Source organism: Pinus tabuliformis, chromosome 8 (genome assembly GCF_031772625.1).
Source record: "Pinus tabuliformis cultivar Carrire ecotype Pingquan chromosome 8, CPIR1, whole genome shotgun sequence".
Classification (NCBI taxonomy): domain Eukaryota; kingdom Viridiplantae; phylum Streptophyta; class Pinopsida; order Pinales; family Pinaceae; genus Pinus; species Pinus tabuliformis.
The window spans coordinates 493745625-493764793 of NC_142294.1; the positions used below are offsets into that span (position 1 = coordinate 493745625).

General features: G+C 37.0%; 2 protein-coding genes across 2 annotated transcripts; one reads left to right on the top strand and one right to left on the bottom strand.

The window, feature by feature from the left end:
* Window positions 1-3623: 3623 nt before the first annotated feature.
* Window positions 3624-4457, bottom strand: LOC149236235 (potassium transporter 9-like). Its single transcript, XM_089368817.1, has one exon. The coding sequence runs from the start codon at window positions 4455-4457 to the stop codon at window positions 3624-3626; it is 834 nt and encodes a 277-aa protein (XP_089224943.1).
* A 344-nt stretch (window positions 4458-4801) lies between these two features.
* On the top strand, window positions 4802-6296 carry LOC149236236 (uncharacterized). The gene is made up of 3 exons (XM_089368818.1): window positions 4802-5795; window positions 5931-6124; window positions 6276-6296. Exons 1-3 carry the CDS (start codon window positions 4802-4804, stop codon window positions 6294-6296), a joined length of 1209 nt encoding a protein of 402 aa, XP_089224944.1.
* Window positions 6297-19169: the final 12873 nt, after the last annotated feature.

A 19169-nucleotide genomic window follows, 5' to 3' on the forward strand; every position in this document is an offset into this window, starting at 1 on the left:
TTTCCCCTCGAGGGGGTTTTTTTCCCTAGGATAGTGCCTACATCTTGTGTCTCTTGTTTTGTGATCTTCATACACACTTAATATGGTAATTGCTTGATGAAAGATAAGATAATAAAGAAGTAATCGAAGCCAACATAACTTACAAGTAATTATCAAGAAAGAGGAATCAAATCCTAATCTAATTGCATTGATTTCTCAACAGCTTTTGCATAGTGTTTGCACAAACCCTAGGACGTCTAGTTTGAAACTGCCTCTAATCAAGTCGTTCTGCGTGTCTTTACTGAGGAAAATGATTCTTCGGCCTTCTCGAAGACTTTCCAGGCCTCTGGAAGTTGAATCGATTTTTCCCACAACTAAATCAAATTGCCCTCTGAAGCTGACTGCACAGTCCTCTGTGCTGCCTCACTGGGAATAACTCAACCTCTTGCTGCTGCCTCTCGGGATCTGGAAAACTTCCTTCGGATCACTATCCTTGCCCCTCTTTGTCTCCGCTTCCTTCTCTTGCTCAATCTCTTCTGGCTACTGCCTCTGGAAAATCGAACTCTCTAAGGAAATGAACCTCTGTGTGTCTCACGTGTGCGTTCTCCATCTACACATTGACTTCTTCTTATAATCTTCTATTGGACCTGTAATAGCTAAGATTAAAAGTTAATCAAGGGCCCAAATTATTTCCTAGTCGATTCGAATGAGTTTCTAGATGATTCACTCCTTATCTCAATTAATTTTGATTAATTAACCCCTTTTCTTAAGTTTAGACATAGGAAATATTTAAAAATAGGCTAATATTCTAATTGAGATACTTCTAGGTGAAATTTCAGAAACGATTCTGGGTTATGGAGAACTCATGTGTTTTAGTCTCTCCACAAAGTTTCGAGACTAGAACAACTCTAATGCGACACAAACTAACATGTTTAGTGTGAATGCTTGCCTCAAAGGACGCCGGAATTCGGCCTCTGAGATAGCAAAAATTGCCATAGATCCAACACAAACTTTGCCTCAGGACAACCAAAGTGCTACAGTAGTTTGTCTCAAGCTTAGCCAAAAAAAAAACCCAAAAATAGTAAGCAATTAAGCCCAAGGATTGGCCATTAAACAGTCCATAAAGCTCAGCCTCAGTGAGTGAAAATCACAAAGAAAATATATCATGAACTTCCTTCAAAACTCAGCCTCACTCCCTCAGATATGTGTGACAACACAAGGCCTTAGGAAATCATGTCAAATGATAGACATATGCGTGATAGATTTGATACACCCCAAGGAGAAGACTGAGCTCATATATATAGTGATCTATTGGAAAATGTAACTAGGTTCGGTCTTCATTTAATGTATTTGAGTCATCTTGTAATGTACTTATCAAAAGAATAAAGAAAATAATAATAATTATTATTATTATTATGACTTATTAAAGCATGGGTTTCATGCTTGGGTCATCATGTTTTAAGTCAAAGTCCCCATTGAGGACTTCTAAGTTCTAGGATTTATTCTGAGTCAATAGAGTCATTGTACTTTTAAAGAGACCCTTCTTGGGCTTTTGAATCATGTAAAAAGGTTAAGTATTGAGTCAAATATGAATTATGTTGTCTCCACACCAAGTCGGCCTTAAGATGATCAAGTCGGCCTCAAGGAGGGCTATTCGACCTCACCAAAGGACTATAAATGAAGCAGTTCGAATTCCATTTGAAGCACTCACTCTCAACAAGCAAGTTCGATATCTCTTGAAGCTGGAAAAAGTGCGAAATAGGAGGAGGAGAAGGAAGTGTGAGTTTGGTCTAGGAGAAGGAAAAAGGGAAAATCAAAATTTTGTTGGAAGATCAAAGTTCTCTTGTTGATGCCGTAGCCAGTTGCCGTATGTCGCTGCTGCCAGATCAAAGTATAGGTCGAAGTCACTGTTGCTGGATGCTGCTGCCTCTAGAAGTTGTATTAGGCGTAGATCAAAGTTTCTAAGAGAAGATCGAAGTATTCCAGTGAAGATTGAAGTCTCCAAGGCGAGATAGAAGTTGTTGGGTCGAAGAAAGTGTTGCGATTGCTGCTGCTATTGCCATGTCAAGTAGGATCATCTACAAGAAAAAAGAAAGGCTGACTTGGTGTGGAGAAAAGTTTGTGTCAGGGTCAAGAGTCTTGGAATATCTCTGGAAAACTATCGAAGGGAGAATTACTGATTGGGTGTTACCCTTGAGATGGGTTTTGCCCTGGTTGTGAGCCTACATCTGGTGTTCATTGCAATGTTGTGAAAATCGCGATCGGGATTAAATCGGTGTGGGGAACAAATCGGAAAAAATCGGAAAAATCGGACAGAATCGAGAAAAAATCGTTTGGCACAAAAATATTCATTTTTTTTTTCAATTTTTTAATATCTAAACTTCATTGTCTTGAGTGCTATTGCTTTGGTAAATGCATGATGAACTAAAAGAAAGAAGATACAAAGAAACCTAATAAGAAGACAAGAACATCACGAGTAATTATCAAGTATAAGAAAATATTTCTGCCTTTTTGATTTTCTAACAGGGGCTTCTAGAGGAGCTGACATGGCCTTAAATCATGGAGGCGACCCTAAAATGTTTTAAAATTTGAATTTTAAAAAATGGAGCCAATACTTAACCACCTACGAAGCCTGACTTGATATCCAATTTTTTACAATTAATATACCCTTGAAAAAATTCTCCTTTGCAAGCTGAATTTGATTAGGATATTCCTTATTAGGAGGGCTGATAAACCCAACGCAATTTAATCAAATTTTCTTGAGAATAAATGCCATTGATTAACCAAACATCATGTTGCCTTCATCATCTCATTTTGGGGACCTTGACCATACTTTTGGGGTACAAACTTTTATCAGGCATATCTCCTCAACCATGAGGAGTTATGAGGCATCCCATCTACCATTGGAATTGGCACGACGAGGACAACCAAATGCTGATGGTTTTGCATACAAAAACACTGGCCTGCCTTGTCATTTTCATTATCAAAAGTGGGGCTTCTTCTTGCTGTTGCTTGGGTTGACATCAATGACAACCAAATTCCAACAAAATCAATTTGCTTTTTTCTTGGAGATCTCTTTGTTGTAAACATGCAAAGGATGTTTGAAACTTTCCATGTTTTCCTGTTGACATTTTGCATCTTATTTTGAAGACGCAAAGGTTATATCTAAGGACCAGGTGAACAAGTTAAACCCTAAGTCACAGGACACGTCCCCTAGGGTCCCGTGTCTCGTATTTCACGTATTGGACACGAAAACGGCCCAAATACGTGTCCAATACGATTTTTGACGTGTCCTAAAAATAGCATACGTATTCTACGTTTTCCCTTCGTGTCATGAATTTAGAATACGCGTATTCGGTACAGAGAATACGTTGCCATAACGTATTTCGATTTTTGAATACGTATTGCAAAAAAATTCGGTTTATAACGTCAGCGTCAGGGTTTTTTTCGTTTGTTTGGAGCTGTTCGTGTGTCGTGTGTAGCTGCGGGAGCTGTGTGTGTCGTGTGGAGCTGCTGTTCGTTCAAGACCAGCGTAACCAGGACCAGCGTTAAAGTTTTAAACCAGTAAGCAATAGCATTCACGTTACATTTGCTCGCTGTATATTTTGAGCCCACCGGCAGGGTTTTTATACTTACATTATTCTTTAAGACTGTAACCAGTAACAGTAACAAGCATTAACGCTGCATGCAGTACTTCTGGAGTTTTTGATTTCTAGTAACTGGAAATGATCCTTAGGTAGCAGCAATGGTGAACTGAGAGTTCGTAATGAACTGGCCGAAATAATTGTAATTTGTATCCGATATACAGTGTTAACCACAATTCTCTTAAGCAACCGAGAACCAGTCTTGGCATTCACCTGGCTATCTCCCACCAAATACACCACACCTGCCTTTCTTGCTTCTTGCAAGAATTCAATGTCCTGCTGCGACTCAAACTCGCCGGCTTCGACGAATCGTCGACTCTGGAAAGAGACCATACCATCGACTTCACCCTCATCTCCAGACCCAACTGCTTTAGCTGTCAACTCAAATGTCTGGCTCTCTCTTATTTCAATTTCATTAACCCTGTACATGTACTCGGATTGTACAAATTCTTTTAAGGATTCCAGCAACTCCCTTTCGAATTCCACATTCCCAATACGCACATCCATGTAACCATACATCGCAACACATCGATACATTTTGTATTCTTTTGGATCAACCCGTCGGAATCGAAAGCGTTCTTCAGCCGGGACTGTGTTCACTGGCAAATACTTTACACAAACAAATACAACAACAGAATGTACAGCAGGGAGATTGGTTATAAAATGTGAAAATATGAGTGGAATTCCCTGTGCCAGTTCCGAGAACAGAAGCCCAATCCCAGGAACTCTGGCCACACTTAAGCTTGAGAATAGGCTGCCAATTTGTTCTTTGGACACCTTGTGCTCCATCTCATAAGCATATCTCCTTATGTACACGTAATGCCAAACGTACATTGTGCATAACAAAACTGCTGCAATCACAAGCAGTTAATTTTTTTATTGTTCTCAGATTTTTATGCAATAAAAGCAGAGACAGATATAGACAGAAATATACAAGTTTATGCCAAATAGTCATCCTCTTACCTGTGTAGAGTGTCAAATTCATAATTAATAAACAGACAGATTGACAATTTGAATTTACAGACAGTAAGAAACAACAAGACTTTAATTGTGACTTTAATTGTTTTTTTTGTAGGTTTGTGACAAATTGACAATTTACAGACAGTAAGAAACAACAAGACTTTAATTGTTTTTTTTGTAGGTGAAGGTGTGTGGAATTTATAACAGTTCTCACATTAATGGCTCAATCATCCAAGGCAGCCGGCAGAGGTCAAAGGAAGGGCAGTGCTTTTCGTGGTCCCCGCCCTCCAACTCCAAGTGTTTCACCTTCTGTTGGTCATAGTGCCCCAAGTGCTTCAAGTGAAGCTGTAGGTGTTTGTCAGCCAACATTAAAATATGATGCTGCTGCAGCAAGACAACAAGCACAGCTAAAAAAATACCCTCTCTGGAAGTATGTAACCAAGAAGCAAGTGCCAAAGACTGGTCTGGGAGGGAATGTGCAATGGTCTTGTAATTTCTGCAAGCTTGAATATAAGAGCACTTACAATCGAGTTAGGGGCCATTTGTTGGACCTGCCTTGTGGAATTGCATCATGCAAAACTATCAGTCAGGACGAAAGAATGGATTTGATAAGGGAGGATGCAGCTGGCTCTGTGAATGTGGTGGCAGCAAGCAGGAAAGCTAGTAAAAATGAAGATCCTCTTCCATTCTTGAGGAATTCTAATATTAGTAGATTTGGGAGAAAAGAAATTCAGCCAACAAAAAAGAGGGCAGCCCAAACTTATAGTGGTCCAATGGATAAGATTTTTCAGCGTGAGCAGCGAGATAAGGTTGATCTTACATTGGCATTCTTTTTCTATCTCAACTTCATTTCTTTTAATGTTGCACGGTCTCCTATGTTTATTGAGATGTGTCGAGCTCTAGTTGATAGGGCTCCAATTGGGTATGTGCCTCCAAGTTCAGAAAAACTTAGAACCACATTGTTGGTGAAGGCAAGGAAGGAGGTGGATAAATCTCTACAACCTATTAAATCATCATGGATCTCATCTGGTGTCAGTATTGTCTCTGATGGATGGACAGATACAACACGCCATCCTCTCATCAATTTCATGGTATATTCTCAAAATGGACCGGTTTTCTTGAAAGCAGTTGATGCTCTTGGACAATACAAAGATGCACAATATATGGGTGAGCTGTTTATTAAAGTTATTGAAGAAGTAGGCATTGAAAGTTGTGTGCAAATTATCACAGATAATGCACCTGTTTGCAAAGCAGCTGGCTTGATTGTGGAAACTAAATATCCACAAATATTTTGGACACCATGCATTGTTCACTCTTTGAATTTGGCACTCAAATCTATTGCTTCAGATGTGACATGGATTGGCAATCTTATTGAGGATGCACGCCATATCCGAAATTTTGTGCAAAACCATACCAATGCCCTCACAATATATAAAGAGTACACACATCTATGCTTGTTGAAGATTGCAGATACTCGGTTTGCTTCCTCATTCATCATGCTTAAGAGGTTGAAGGAGGTGAAGGCCGCTCTTGGGGCCATGGTTATTTCAGATCTTTGGTCTTTTTGGAGAAAGACGGATCAAACAGCTTCAAAAAAGGTAAAGGACATAGTGTTAGATGATGGTTGGTGGGAAAGGGTGGATCTTACCATAAAGATCATGAACCCTATCATTTCTTTCTTGCGGTTTGCAGACACGGACCAGCCCATCTTAGGAGAGGTTTATGAGGGTTGGGATTCCATGATTGAGTCTGTGAAGACTATTGTTATGGAGAATGAGTGCCCTGCATATGAGACATCAACAGAGAGCTTATGGTCCACCATACAGGATATTCTTATCTCTAGGTGGGATAAGAATTGCACACCTTTGCATTGCTTAGCTCACTCTTTGAATCCCAAGTACTACAGTCAAGAGTGGCTCCATGGTGGGACCTCACACAGATACCCTCCTCACATGGATGGAGAGATTTCACAGGGGAGGAAGATAGCATTCAGAAGGATGTTTCAGGATAACACATCTTTTCTTGAGGTGGAGGAAGGCTTTGTAGAGTTCTCCACTGGCACCAGGAGATTTGGGGCGTATGATGTACTTGGAGATAGGGGGGTCAAAAGTGCCTATGCATGGTGGGCAACTCATGGGGCAGCATGCCCTATTCTACAACAGTTAGCCTTGAGGGCCCTCTCTCAAATTACTTCATCTTCTTGTTGTGAGAGGAATTGGAGCACTTACGGGAATCTATATAGTTTGAAAAAGAGCAGGCTTGAGCAATCCAGGGCGGAGACAATGGTGTATGTGCACACCAACCTTCGTCTTATTTACAGGCAGAGACAGGAGTGGTTGAAGGGAAAAACAAAGATGTGGGATGTGTTTCCTGATGATATGGGCTTGGACGACAGTATTGAGTTGGCATTAGCCAACATGGATCTTAATGACCCAGTGCTAGAGCCAGTGACTTTTGATGATGAGACACATCGTCTTGAGGGGTCATCCTCCACAGCAGCAGATCCTGGATTGGGCATAGAGGAGGAGGATGGAGTACAGTCAGATGGCAGTGGCAGTGATGGTGACTATGACATAGAGGACATGGACTATTGATAGAGTGATGAGTCATGACTCATGGACCAGTACCGAGCTATGATATTCCTACTTATTTTGTATCTAGTATCTAGTATCTACTCTTTTGTATTTTCCATTGGCATTCTCTCAGGAGTCAGTATCTACTGTAGTCTATGATCTATCTATGTACATTGCAAGCACTGAACAGTGATACATTTTGATTTTGATGACTTAATGGAAAATCTGCATTTTATGGTTTTAATATCTATTCTTATGTGCTTGTAAGTTGTAAATTTTGATTCTATTTATTTTTTTAAAGTGAACTATGAACTTTGAGAAGTAATTATATTTTAATTTGATTAGATAAGCTGCAAGCCTGCAACCTGCAATTTAATATGGATAAAAAACTATATTTCGGTATATATATATATATATATTTTTTATTAAATATATATAAAACGTGTCCCCCATGTCCTGTTTCCAGGTCGCTGCGTTTCGTATTGAATACCACGTATTTACGTGTCCTCCGTGTCTCGTGTCCTCGTGTCATGTGACTTAGGTTAAACCTCTTGCATTTGCATTCCATGATATGTTTAAGCAAGGACTCCTATTATCTGTGGCAATTATTAAAATGTTATTTTTCTGATAAGAGTATTATAGCTTTATTCTTTCAATGGCTTTTTTTCTATTCCTTTGTTGATTCGAGATAGTTGTTTAGTTGGATCTGGTGTGTTTTTACTGCTCTGTTTTTGAGAGTGCTAAAGTAATGGTCTCTGCTGTACATAAGATTTTATATTTCAAGCACATTTATTGCATATTAAGAACTCTTGTAATGTATCCAATTGTTATGGAATAACTAGCTAGCTTTTTTGGTGTTTGTGCAGATTCCAAAATTCTTTTTTGCTTTCTTCTCGAGAAGAAAATGTGATTTCTTTACACAGTCTTTTTTTCAAAACCAGTAGCCCACCTAGGGTTACAAATTCTAGTATGCTTTTATGAAGTAAAGCACAATACCATTATATAGTGTTTGGCTTCTTCCTATTCATATAGTGTATGTTGGCCCCTCATTCTCATTTGTAGCATCAGTGAATATCTTCCCAGTCGCTGCCTGTGACAAGCCAACTATAGTCCCCATCTCGCTGGATTATTTTGATTTGGCCTCTGTGCCAACAACATATTTTACTGCCTTTCTCATGTTTTCAGAAAAAACTTAATGAAATGGATTTTTTCCAAAACAAAAGCTCTCTTTTAATGAAATTGAATAATTTATTTGGGGATTGGCTGGAGCCTGGAGGAGAGTGAAAGAATAAATTTCCTTGGAGCTCTCGGGCTTATTTGTTACAAAAAAAAGAAAGAATTGAAAAGCAAAATTAAATAAAAATCGAGAAGTTGCTAGCTGTGCCAGGTGATGAGAGGCTGGAGCCATAATTGCACGGGCAAGCACTTGCATAGACACGGTAGACATTTTGCAGAGTCTTAGCTTACTGCCTCCTTCATCTGGTGTGTGGGATCTCCACATTCAGAATGCACATGTCTTTGAGCACAATGGAATGGGAAATTATAAAGCTTATATGCCACCTTGAGAGGAGGAGATGCAAGGAAACAGTTTCGCCAGTGAGAAGGGATTTGCAGAGGCTGAAGGAGTTGAGTTTTCAAAACCTCCAGAGCAACATCCATGAAGAGATCAAGGTAGCAATAGAAAAGTTACTCAAGCAGCAAGGGTTTATATTCTTCTTTGTTAGTCCCTGCTGCTAGACAGGAGACTATTGCTTTCATTTTTTATATTAATTTAGTTTGTAAAAAAATCAAAATGAAAATATCAAACTTTGATATTTGAAAACTCTGAAATTAATGTATATTTTTTTGTTTTTTAATTGTTAAATAGGATTTTCTGGAATCTCGTTGGGTGAGAACCCTATTTTTGTCATTGGCAAAGAATAAAAAATAAAACTGAATAATACCTTAGCTTGTGTCAGATTGAGGTCATCGTATCTCAGTGTCAGGGTCTTGCATGAGCAGGGTCTGGAAATGGAATGGCTTTTTCATTCTCACAGTTTCAGGTGAGGGAGAGTGCATTTTTTCAACCTTTGGCTCATTGACTTTATTCTCTCCGCCTTGACCCATGTCAACCAAAACAGCCACCTTGCTTCTGCTGCTGAGAAAATGTATTACAGACAAACTTGGTGGACTGTTGTAGGGTTTGTTCTTAGTTGTTCAGATACCAATGGAGTCAATTTAAAGATGGAAGATTATGGAGGAAGAGAAATGGATAAGGTGATCCATCTGCTTGGTTCTATGAAGCTTCTTCTCAGAAACAGCAGAAGCATCTGGTTCTATGGCTCATTGGCCTAGAATTTTGCAGATAAAATTGTCTTGGTATGCCATATAACTTTTGTTTCTTATATTGTTGTTCTGCTGCTGAGAAAATGTATTGCAGACAAACTTGGTGGATAGTTCTAGGGTTTTTTCTTAGCTGTTTGGATACCAATCGAGCCAAAAGCAATATAAAGATGGGGGTTATGGAGCAAGAGAATTGGATAAAGTTACTTATCTGCGTGGGCAGCCAATTGTTGGATTCAACCATTATGTTGTCCGTGTGACTGAATGAAGAGCATGGAAGGGATCTCATTTTTTGGTTCTGTGAAGCTTCTTCTCAGAGACAGTAGAAGCCTCTGGTCCTATGGTTCAATGGCCTAGAATTTCACAGATACAATGTTGCATTTGGTATGTCACAAAGCAAGGTTGGAAGGGATGCGATCCAAAGAGAGAGCTTCCAGTTAAGGACAGAACAAATAAAATACTGGCAATGATGATTCAGATTTTTGGAGTGAAGAAATTGATCAGCTTATTGAAGGATACTTAGTGTCCACAGATTTGATATCTTACTGGACAGGTTATCAGCCAGGGGTTTCTTTCTCCAGCAAGACACATTTAGCTTGTAAATACCATAAAGTTGATGAAGGTTTCTTCTGATAAATTATTCATTTTCATTGTTTTTCTCAATTCTAGGGTTCATCTTTCATTATTTTGATAAAATAGTCACGATGCCATATTTTTCTTGTGATTTTTAGTTTGTGTAATTTGCTGCTTTGCTTTATTTTATAGTTTTGTCTTCAGACCAAGGAGAGTTTTTGAGTGATTTTTCTGTAGAGATGTTGGCAGGTGGGATTAAGCCTCCTTCAAGCCTGAATTGCAAAATCCCAAAGACCTAAAGTAGATGTTGATATGTATGCTCTGCAAGTTTTTCACTGTTTGCAAGCCCATATAGTTCTTCCTCTGCCAATGGTTGGTGGAGAAGGTCTGTTCCTATGATCAGGAGGGAGAAGAACTACATGGACTTACAGGGGGTGAAAAGCTTTTAGTGCACACATATCAACATCTACTTTTGCAATGATTGGTGGAGAAGTCTTATTCATAGACCAAGAGGAAAAAATGGTGGATCAATGACCTGCAAGCCATTTGAGGCCCAAACTCAGGCTGCTTCCGTCACCGATTGGGGAGCTAGAATTGGTGCCCAATATGAGTAGGGTTATGATAAAAAAGTGCATGCTTTGCATTTGGGTGTTGCGAAAAAGCATGGCACTGGGGTGGGGGTTGGTGCATGTGTTTGTTATGTTCCCTTTGGATAGCATAAATCATGCCAATACTGCATGTTGCACCTTCAAGGGTAGCAATGGTCAAGCCACTCACTCTTGTCAGTGTGGCACATTCCAGCTTGTGTGAGATCCCTTGTTCACGCCAGTCAGATACACATGTTCTCCTTGTTCTCCCTTAATTAGAGAGCTTCGCTCACTATCAAGTGCCTTTGCCGTGGAGTATTGGCTCTCTCTAGCCTCGTGCCTCAGGTGACAAATGCACTATTGTTTCATTATACATGGTCATGATCTCATGGTATGGATTTGATACTTTAACATAGTGTTATAACTTCTAAAACAGGTTGTGAAAGTAGTAAATATTAAAATATAATCTAATAACTCTTCATAACACTTGCGATTTTGCCACTCAATCTGTTAGTGCGACAAATTCCAGCTTGTGTGAGATCCCTTGTTCACGCTAGTCAGATACAAATGTTCTCCTTGTTCTAGCTTCACTCACTATCAAGTGCCTTCGCCGTGGAGTATTGACTCTCTCTAGCCTCATGCCTCAGGGGACAAATGCACTATTGTTTCATTATACATGGTCATGATCTCATGGTATGGATTTGATACTTTAACGTAGTGTTATAACTTCTAAAACAGGTTGTGAAAGTGGTAAATATTAAAATATAATCTAATAACTCTTCATAACAATTGCGATTTTACTTCTTCCCATGGGGAATATGATTGTCCTTAAGATAAGTATCACTATCAAGTGCCTTCGCCGTGGAGTATTGACTCTCTCTAGCCTCATGCCTCAGGGGACAAATGCACTATTGTTTCATTATACATGGTCATGATCTCATGGCATGGATTTGATACTTTAACGTAGTGTTATAACTTCTAAGACAGGTTGTGAAAGTGGTAAATATTAAAATATAATCTAATAACTCTTCATAACAATTGCATGGGGAAACAATTGCGATTTTACTTCTTCCCATGGGGAAACAATTGCGATTTTACTTCTTCCCATGGGGAATATGATTGTCCTTAAGATAAGTATCATCAAGACTGGGTTAAGCTATACACCTAGTGACTTAGTGGAGTTAGCATACCACATATGTCAACCATATTTAACACTTTTTATTATTTCCCTTTCACTTTCATCCCATTCATGACAAAAATATATATATCCCATTCATTTTTGGTTTATCAAAGGTCACCGAACAAAGGTCTAATAAATAAGAATGAAAAATAATGTAAACCTAAGCAATAAAAAACCTATAAAGGCTAGAGATGAAAAGCACAAAAAAAATGAAGATTAAAAAATAATTAAGTTAGAGCTATGTCAACTCGTTATAATGCTTGCACCACTAAGTCCAATGTTTGTCTTTAGATATCTAAAGAAAAATGAAGAAAAAGGACCTGATAAATGAAATCAAAGAAAAATATACAAGGTGAATAAAGTGCTGAGGTGGTAACTCTAAGCAAATCTCAAAAGGCTTATATTAGTTAGATTTTGTAGCTCGGACGTATGAGGCTAAGAGCACATGAGGATAAATTATCTCCAAGCCCAGTTTATTTTTTCCTAGGGAAAATGTCTTAATTAGATTATTAACCAGTTTTATTATTTTGCTAACTTAGGAAAACATATTAATTAATCAAATATTGTTTGAGACAAGTCGGTTTCTCTTTAGTGACTTCTAGAAAAGTGATTTGATGGAGTCAATATGATCTTGGTCATCGATTGTGATTAGATCTTGGCTGTTGATTGCTCAATGAGAAATTATAAGAAGTCGATGGGCATCTTGGATAAACAATTTGATTGAGCAAGGGCACAGTGATAGCATGGGACACCAGTAGAAGCTTTCAATAGTGATTGAGGATGAATTTGCTGAGGGGATTTCTTTACAGTGAACTCCAGTTTCTCAGTGGCAGAGGGAGGTCGAGTTATTCTAAAGAGGGCCAAATTTCTCCATTAGTGCGATTGTTAGAAGAAGGCTGATTTGCCAGAGACAGGATGAATTCACCGGAGATGTTGATTTGCAGGAGGAAAACCTAGTTTTCCAGTGGAGGTCGAAATAATTCTCTTGGAGGGCCGATTTGCTTCAAAGAGATGAAATTAGCTTGCAAAAGTGAAGGAAATATTTTTTTGGAGCTTTTCCAGTTTACGAGAAGCAGTGGTATTAATTTTCAATTGCAGATTTTTTGAAGAATAATAAAACCCTCGTGCATAGAACTGGTGTTGCCCACATTGGGGTTTTTCCACCGGTAATTTGTCCAAAAGTATCGGTGTCTTTTTTATGTGTGTGTTTTCTCAGTTCCCGTGGTTTTTTAATTGGTGAATGTTGCAATTGTGTTTTTATTCATTATTTGCAATAAATTAATTTACTGGGACAAATATTCAGTGAAAAAAGGAGAATAATTACTAGATTAACTGCAATAGAATTTTCACGACATATATAAATAATGAAGACTCAAACTCTTGAAAACTAGTTCGATTAGTTAAAACCACCATTATTCATCATATATGACTTTGAGGGACAACACATGGAAGTTCCCCTTCCCTTTCCACAAATTATCCATCATCTTTATCTTTCTTTAAGTGATCTAGGTAATACTTCCTTTTCTTGGAAATATCACGTGGAATAGGGGTAAAAGTGTCTTGCATGGTAAGACTTACCATTGTGTAAAAATTAACTTGTCTTTTGAAGTTGTCAAAAATAAAATTCTATGTACCCACTACCTAATGATTTGTTAGGATGACCCACCACTAAGTGGGGGCCTTGCCTTGGAATTTGTGCACCATGAATCGAGATTCATGTCATTGCATTGGGATATGTGTCCCTCCATTTAGTGATATCTATGAACATTAGGATTTGTGTTGCTTACCTAGGGATATGTATGTATGTACGTATAATTGTCCATATACAATTGATAAAGGGCCTACTAGAATTGATGATACATGTTAGGCATAGCGAGGAAGTAAGGCATCTCTTTTCACACATATTGCACCATAGGCCTTTTATAGTTTTCAATGCCCATATGTGTTCTTGGCAGATCCTTGTACAATTGTGGTTATTCAAAACACAAGCTTTAGGCCGATCCCAAGCTTGGAATTTCACTTGTCTCCATTTCACCAAATTAGAATGTTTGCATCATATACATATGACATCTATTTTCATTTGCATATGCACATACATGTCGAAAATAGGTGTGTTACAACAGACAACAAATTTAGGCACATTGATATGGTCAATAACAAGAGATTCAAGACATGCACTAACATTAACAATTGGGAATGTAGGTTCAATTAAACAAAGTCAACATTCAGTTCAATGCCAACAATTTGATTTGGAGATATCCACCTTTACAACTGAGAGAATAATATTAATTAATATGCATTTGTATCCCATTAAATGTATTGATGTTTGAATGACAATATCAGTTGTTACTTACCTCCATTTGTATGCGCATTATGTCAAGTAAGCCAGCGAAGCCTGGTGCACACTTAGGCTGAAGTTGGGTTTTCTCACTCTTGCTACGAGTGAGCTTCTTCATTAACTTATATTTTTTCTCCTTTTTCTTTTGTCAGTTGGTAGCACAAGACCACTGTGCAAAGAAAACTAAACGTGATTATATTTTGTCATTTCAAATTATTTTAATTACTTACACTGTGAAAGCCATACATTTATTGACAGAACCAAGAAATTAGCATATACATGAACCTTAATATAGTAGACAAAAGGAAAATTCTTACCCTGAGTCGCCTACAGAAGCTAATAAGACTTCATAAGCAGTGTCTCGAAGATTATCATCCAAAAGCCCTGCACAATCAACAAAACCCATTCAAATGGAATCCGAGGAAAGATTTCCCTTGGTCTACTTTTACTCTTCACATATAAGGGCTTGGTTCCCGCCCCCGCCATGTTCATGTATAATAGTGTCTGTAATAATTACACAAAGATGATCTCATTGTGATGTGGGATCTCTCCCTAATGAGGAGGGATTCACACATAAATATGTCAAAATAAATTTCAGACACAAAATGACAATTTGCATGTCTTTTGCATTGGAACTACTTTCAATATAATTGGAAGTGACTATTTATACTACTTCACATACAACTCATATTTTCTCTTTCATGTAAACATAAATATATAACAACCCTATTGTTCGATTTATGTCAAAATGGTGGGAAACAACATGCTCTTTCTTCTACCTGTTTTCAAAGAAGGCAATTCCAGGCTCTAGCACAAGATCACTAACATCATTCAAATGGTGCCTACAAGTATACTTTGTTGATTTAACATCTTCCTCTTCATCTTCAAATCATCAATCTCATCATCAACTGATAATTGTTGAGAAGGTGCATAATGAAGGGAATATGTTTTCGAGAGGCTTGCTAGAGAAGACATTGGGACACTGCGAGCAATTGGAGGAGGGTGTCCGTGGAGGAGTTGGCCCAAATAATTTTGGATTTGCGACTAAGAGGTATGCCTTTGCTAACCTTGAACCAATCTGTACAGGTAAAAGGAATTCAAAGTTAGCCTAGTCTGACTTGGACATAGATCAAATCTATACCAATTTCAAACTTTTGCATCAGGAAAAATTCAATTAGAAGATCCTCGCCAAGATATAATGCTATATCCACTTCCTTCTATTTAAAATCGGTTGCCAATTAAACTTCATTTAATTCTTGTAATCCATACGATTGAGCAAAAGCCAAGGTATGGGGATGGAAAGTTTGTCTGTTAGGATGTGAATCCAAGTACCTGATCACAAATAAGGATGTAATATTTACAACTGACAATGGAACGAAATATAGATTAAGAGAAAAAGTGGACTTTGGAATAATAAGCAAGTTAGCATATAGGACAGATCAGTAAGAAGTCCACTACAAGCATAAAATCACCTCAATTTGATTTATCAGTCTAACTTTAAAATTAAGAAAAAAACCTTAGAATATTAGATATGGAATTAAAAAATGGAATAGGACATGGAAGAGGTAATATTGCAGGGTTTGTAGCACCTAGAATGACACCCGTGCAATTCTCATGCAAACTTTCAGATATTTGATCAAGCTAGTTCATTGGAGGCAATCCTTAAAGGGATTTTGGTATATAGGTTCCAGATTATTCATTTTAGAGATCAGTTCACACTTGGGGACCATTTTCAGGGCTTCTGTTTGAGATTTGGAGGCGATTCATGGTACATTCAGCACTTGTAAGGTCCCACCTTACCAACCATCAATAATATAGAGAAGTAGAGGTCACATTAATCATTAATACTCATTTTTTTTGTAACATTACTAACTTAGCTATCATGTAATCATGTTCTTTCATCTATTTCAATATAAGAATATCACATTAGTTAGGGATAACTTTCCCTTAAAACAAATTCCAAAACGTCTTTCTCCTCAAGTCTAAAAGAAGATAGCATGTGCTCTTTCCATACTTATAGGTGAGCACTAAGTAAGACTGACAATAAACTCCACCATCATACCATGTGCGAGCATTAAGCTAGACCAACCTATTTGATCTCCTAGATTATTCTAAATAAGTTTCACTTATTGACTTTTTATATCATTTTTACAAAAGTATGCGACAAGAACCTAAAATGTTATGATTCTATCACTAAAATCACATAAGTGTATGAGTATTAACCTACTTATAACAAGGTAACTCAGGGAAGAATATGCCATTCTTCATCAGTGAATCTAATAAATATGATATATTTATGAAATTGAATCACAAAATATATTGACACAACAACATTTCCAAATTCATCAATTAAAAATTCTCAATCCCAATTATTAAGCCAATGCTTCAATGAGAATTGTATAATGAACGTTGTAGCAAGAGCAACTACTATTACCAATTCAAAAGCATATTATTCTTTAAAAAGTGCTAAGTAAAACAATGGACTTGCCAAAATTGTGCAGAAATAGTTGTTTGCTACAATCACTAAAGCATAACGCCGCACTCATGAATACATGTAGCTCAGATGAACTTATTATTCTAATTTTCACAAGTAATTAAATCCTATAGAATTTGTCATTGTAAAATTGTTTCCAACGACATTTTTTTTTATGATAGCTTTATATACGATAAAAGTAACACCCTCCTATTGATCTATTCACACTTCAACAACTTTATTACAATTCATTTTCACATTTATACAAAAAAAACTTGCAGACATAAGAAACTACATCCATTGAATAATCTATTCATAAGTTTCTGGTACATAAAAGCTATAGTCAATGAGACATGTACTCTAAGAATTATTGTGCAAAAAAGCTACAACCATTGAGGCCTTTTGACAAACAGTGGGTGACCATCATCTCTTAAGACAATTTTGATAACCATTAGCAACATGAATATAATATTTTTTAACTCAACCTATTTGACTGATAAAATTCATAAAGTAAAACTGCAAATATTGGCATTTTAAACAGAAAATAATTTATCTTAATCCTTCAACAAAAACATGACAATAGACACAAAAAGTTGGCAACAATGCTCCGCAAAATCACCAAGATTTATGATTTGGGTTCGGAAAAGTATTTTTTTTTGGAATAAAATGGGGGGTTACAGGTCCGTTAGGCATGAATGCCACTTGATGTTAGTATGAATCGTTTCCAAAACGCCTAGGGATGCAATTCTTAAAAATAAAAATAAAAATAGATTCCTACTATCTCATTTAAAACTTTTTTCAAACACTAAGTATGCAAACTTCATCTACAATTGTACATGGAGAAAGAAAACTCAATTTATGCTAATATTATATTTTCATCAAACTCATGGCAGCTTGAATGCTTAAGCTTGTAAGACCTTTTTTCAATTAGTTTGCAACAACATTGTACTAAAAAAAACTTATATAAAATGAACTATAGTTATTGCAGAATTTCCTCAAACATTTTTTCGCAACATTTTATATACAACTAAGTTTCAGCTACAACCCAATTCACACTAAGCAAAAACCATGCTATCAAAACATAGAATATTAAATTTGGATAATATATATGACCTGTTATGGACAAAGATTCGTTATAAGCTAAATTTGAAAACTTTGGCAACACATTCTTGTTTTAATCCCCTGCATGTACATTCTCAGCTATAACTACCATTCATTATTGGTTAGCTCATAACATAAACATTCACAAGTAGCAATTTCTCATAAATTGAAATTTCTACAACACTTTAAACTAATAACGAACAAAATTTCAAGAATGTTTATGAATATACTTGACAATGTATATATACAACTCCAAAGATGAGAGTATGCTCTAGCTCCAGTATTCTTACCAACTTATTGTGAACCATCTAGTTTTCCACCCAACCATATCCAGGGATAACTTCTCTCCCTTGAACCCCCGAGCTGCAAGAGCTCATAAACAATACCAAAATATAACAGTAGAGAGAGATATCCAAGGCAAGATGAGGAAGATACGTTTCACTTCTTCCCAATACCACTCATGGTTAGCGCCACCAGGTAGAGCTACTTAATAATTTTGTTTAGGAATTTCAAATTCATTTCGAAAGCAATTGGTTACTCTTCAAGTCTCTCCCTCTCATAATATATATATATATATATATATATATATATATCTCCAACTCTTGGTATCACAATGCACACCCCCCACCCAAGTGAGAATACATGAGACACATATAAAAGAGGAACAACAAATTCTTGTCATAAAGGAGGAGTAATATGTATGATTTTATTCCAGTTAGAGGAGTGTAAATCACGCCATTAAGGAGAGGTATGCATGCCTTAATTAAGGAGAGTGTAACATATGTAAAGAGAGCGTAAGATGAATTTTTTATGACATGTTTTTAATGAGTGTAAGAGGAATATGCAATTCTTTCATGAGTGCATAAAAGAGAGTTTAAGATATTATTAAAAGAGAGAGAGAGTTACATAGAGCGATGAGAATGATCAAGGAGAAAAGTGTGAAGTGATTGAGGAGATGAAGGTGACTTGCAATTCTCTTGTAATAATAATATCATGGTTCATAAAAGAAGATAATAATAATAATAATATTGAGGGTTAAGTCGAGATTGAACTATTAGGATTGATTAATGATAAGTGATTTTCCTTCCAAGTATACTTGATTACCCATTGATTGAAGGTGATTTACTATTTTTGGAATGTCATAATTGAGATGTTAGACATGACTTTCTATTTTAGAAAGTCACCTCAAAATTGTCAGAATGAGATTTTATTAAAAAAATTCATCCCTGAGTTGCCCATGAGTGGTATTTTTCTCCCGGAGAATAGGGATTCCACATCCCTATTGCATACATCTTCGTGTCTTAATAGATTGAGGACTTTGCGCCCTGATCTACTCCAGGGATCCAAGATTCCACATCTTGATCCACGTCCCAATTTTTTTATTATAGATCCAAGACTCCACGTCTTTATCTTTGATGGATTTAGGACTCTACACCTTA

Bases quoted from the DNA above. Each gene is read 5' to 3' on its own strand.
- LOC149236236 (XM_089368818.1), top strand. From the start codon at position 4,802: ATGGCTCAATCATCCAAGGCAGCCGGCAGAGGTCAAAGGAAGGGCAGT. The intron at 5,796-5,930 runs GTGTGCAAATTA...CTATTGCTTCAG, and splicing joins AGAAGTAGGCATTGAAAGTT to ATGTGACATGGATTGGCAAT. The intron at 6,125-6,275 runs GTTATTTCAGAT...TGCGGTTTGCAG, and splicing joins AGGCCGCTCTTGGGGCCATG to ACACGGACCAGCCCATCTTA.
- LOC149236235 (XM_089368817.1), bottom strand. From the start codon at position 4,457: ATGTACGTTTGGCATTACGTGTACATAAGGAGATATGCTTATGAGATG.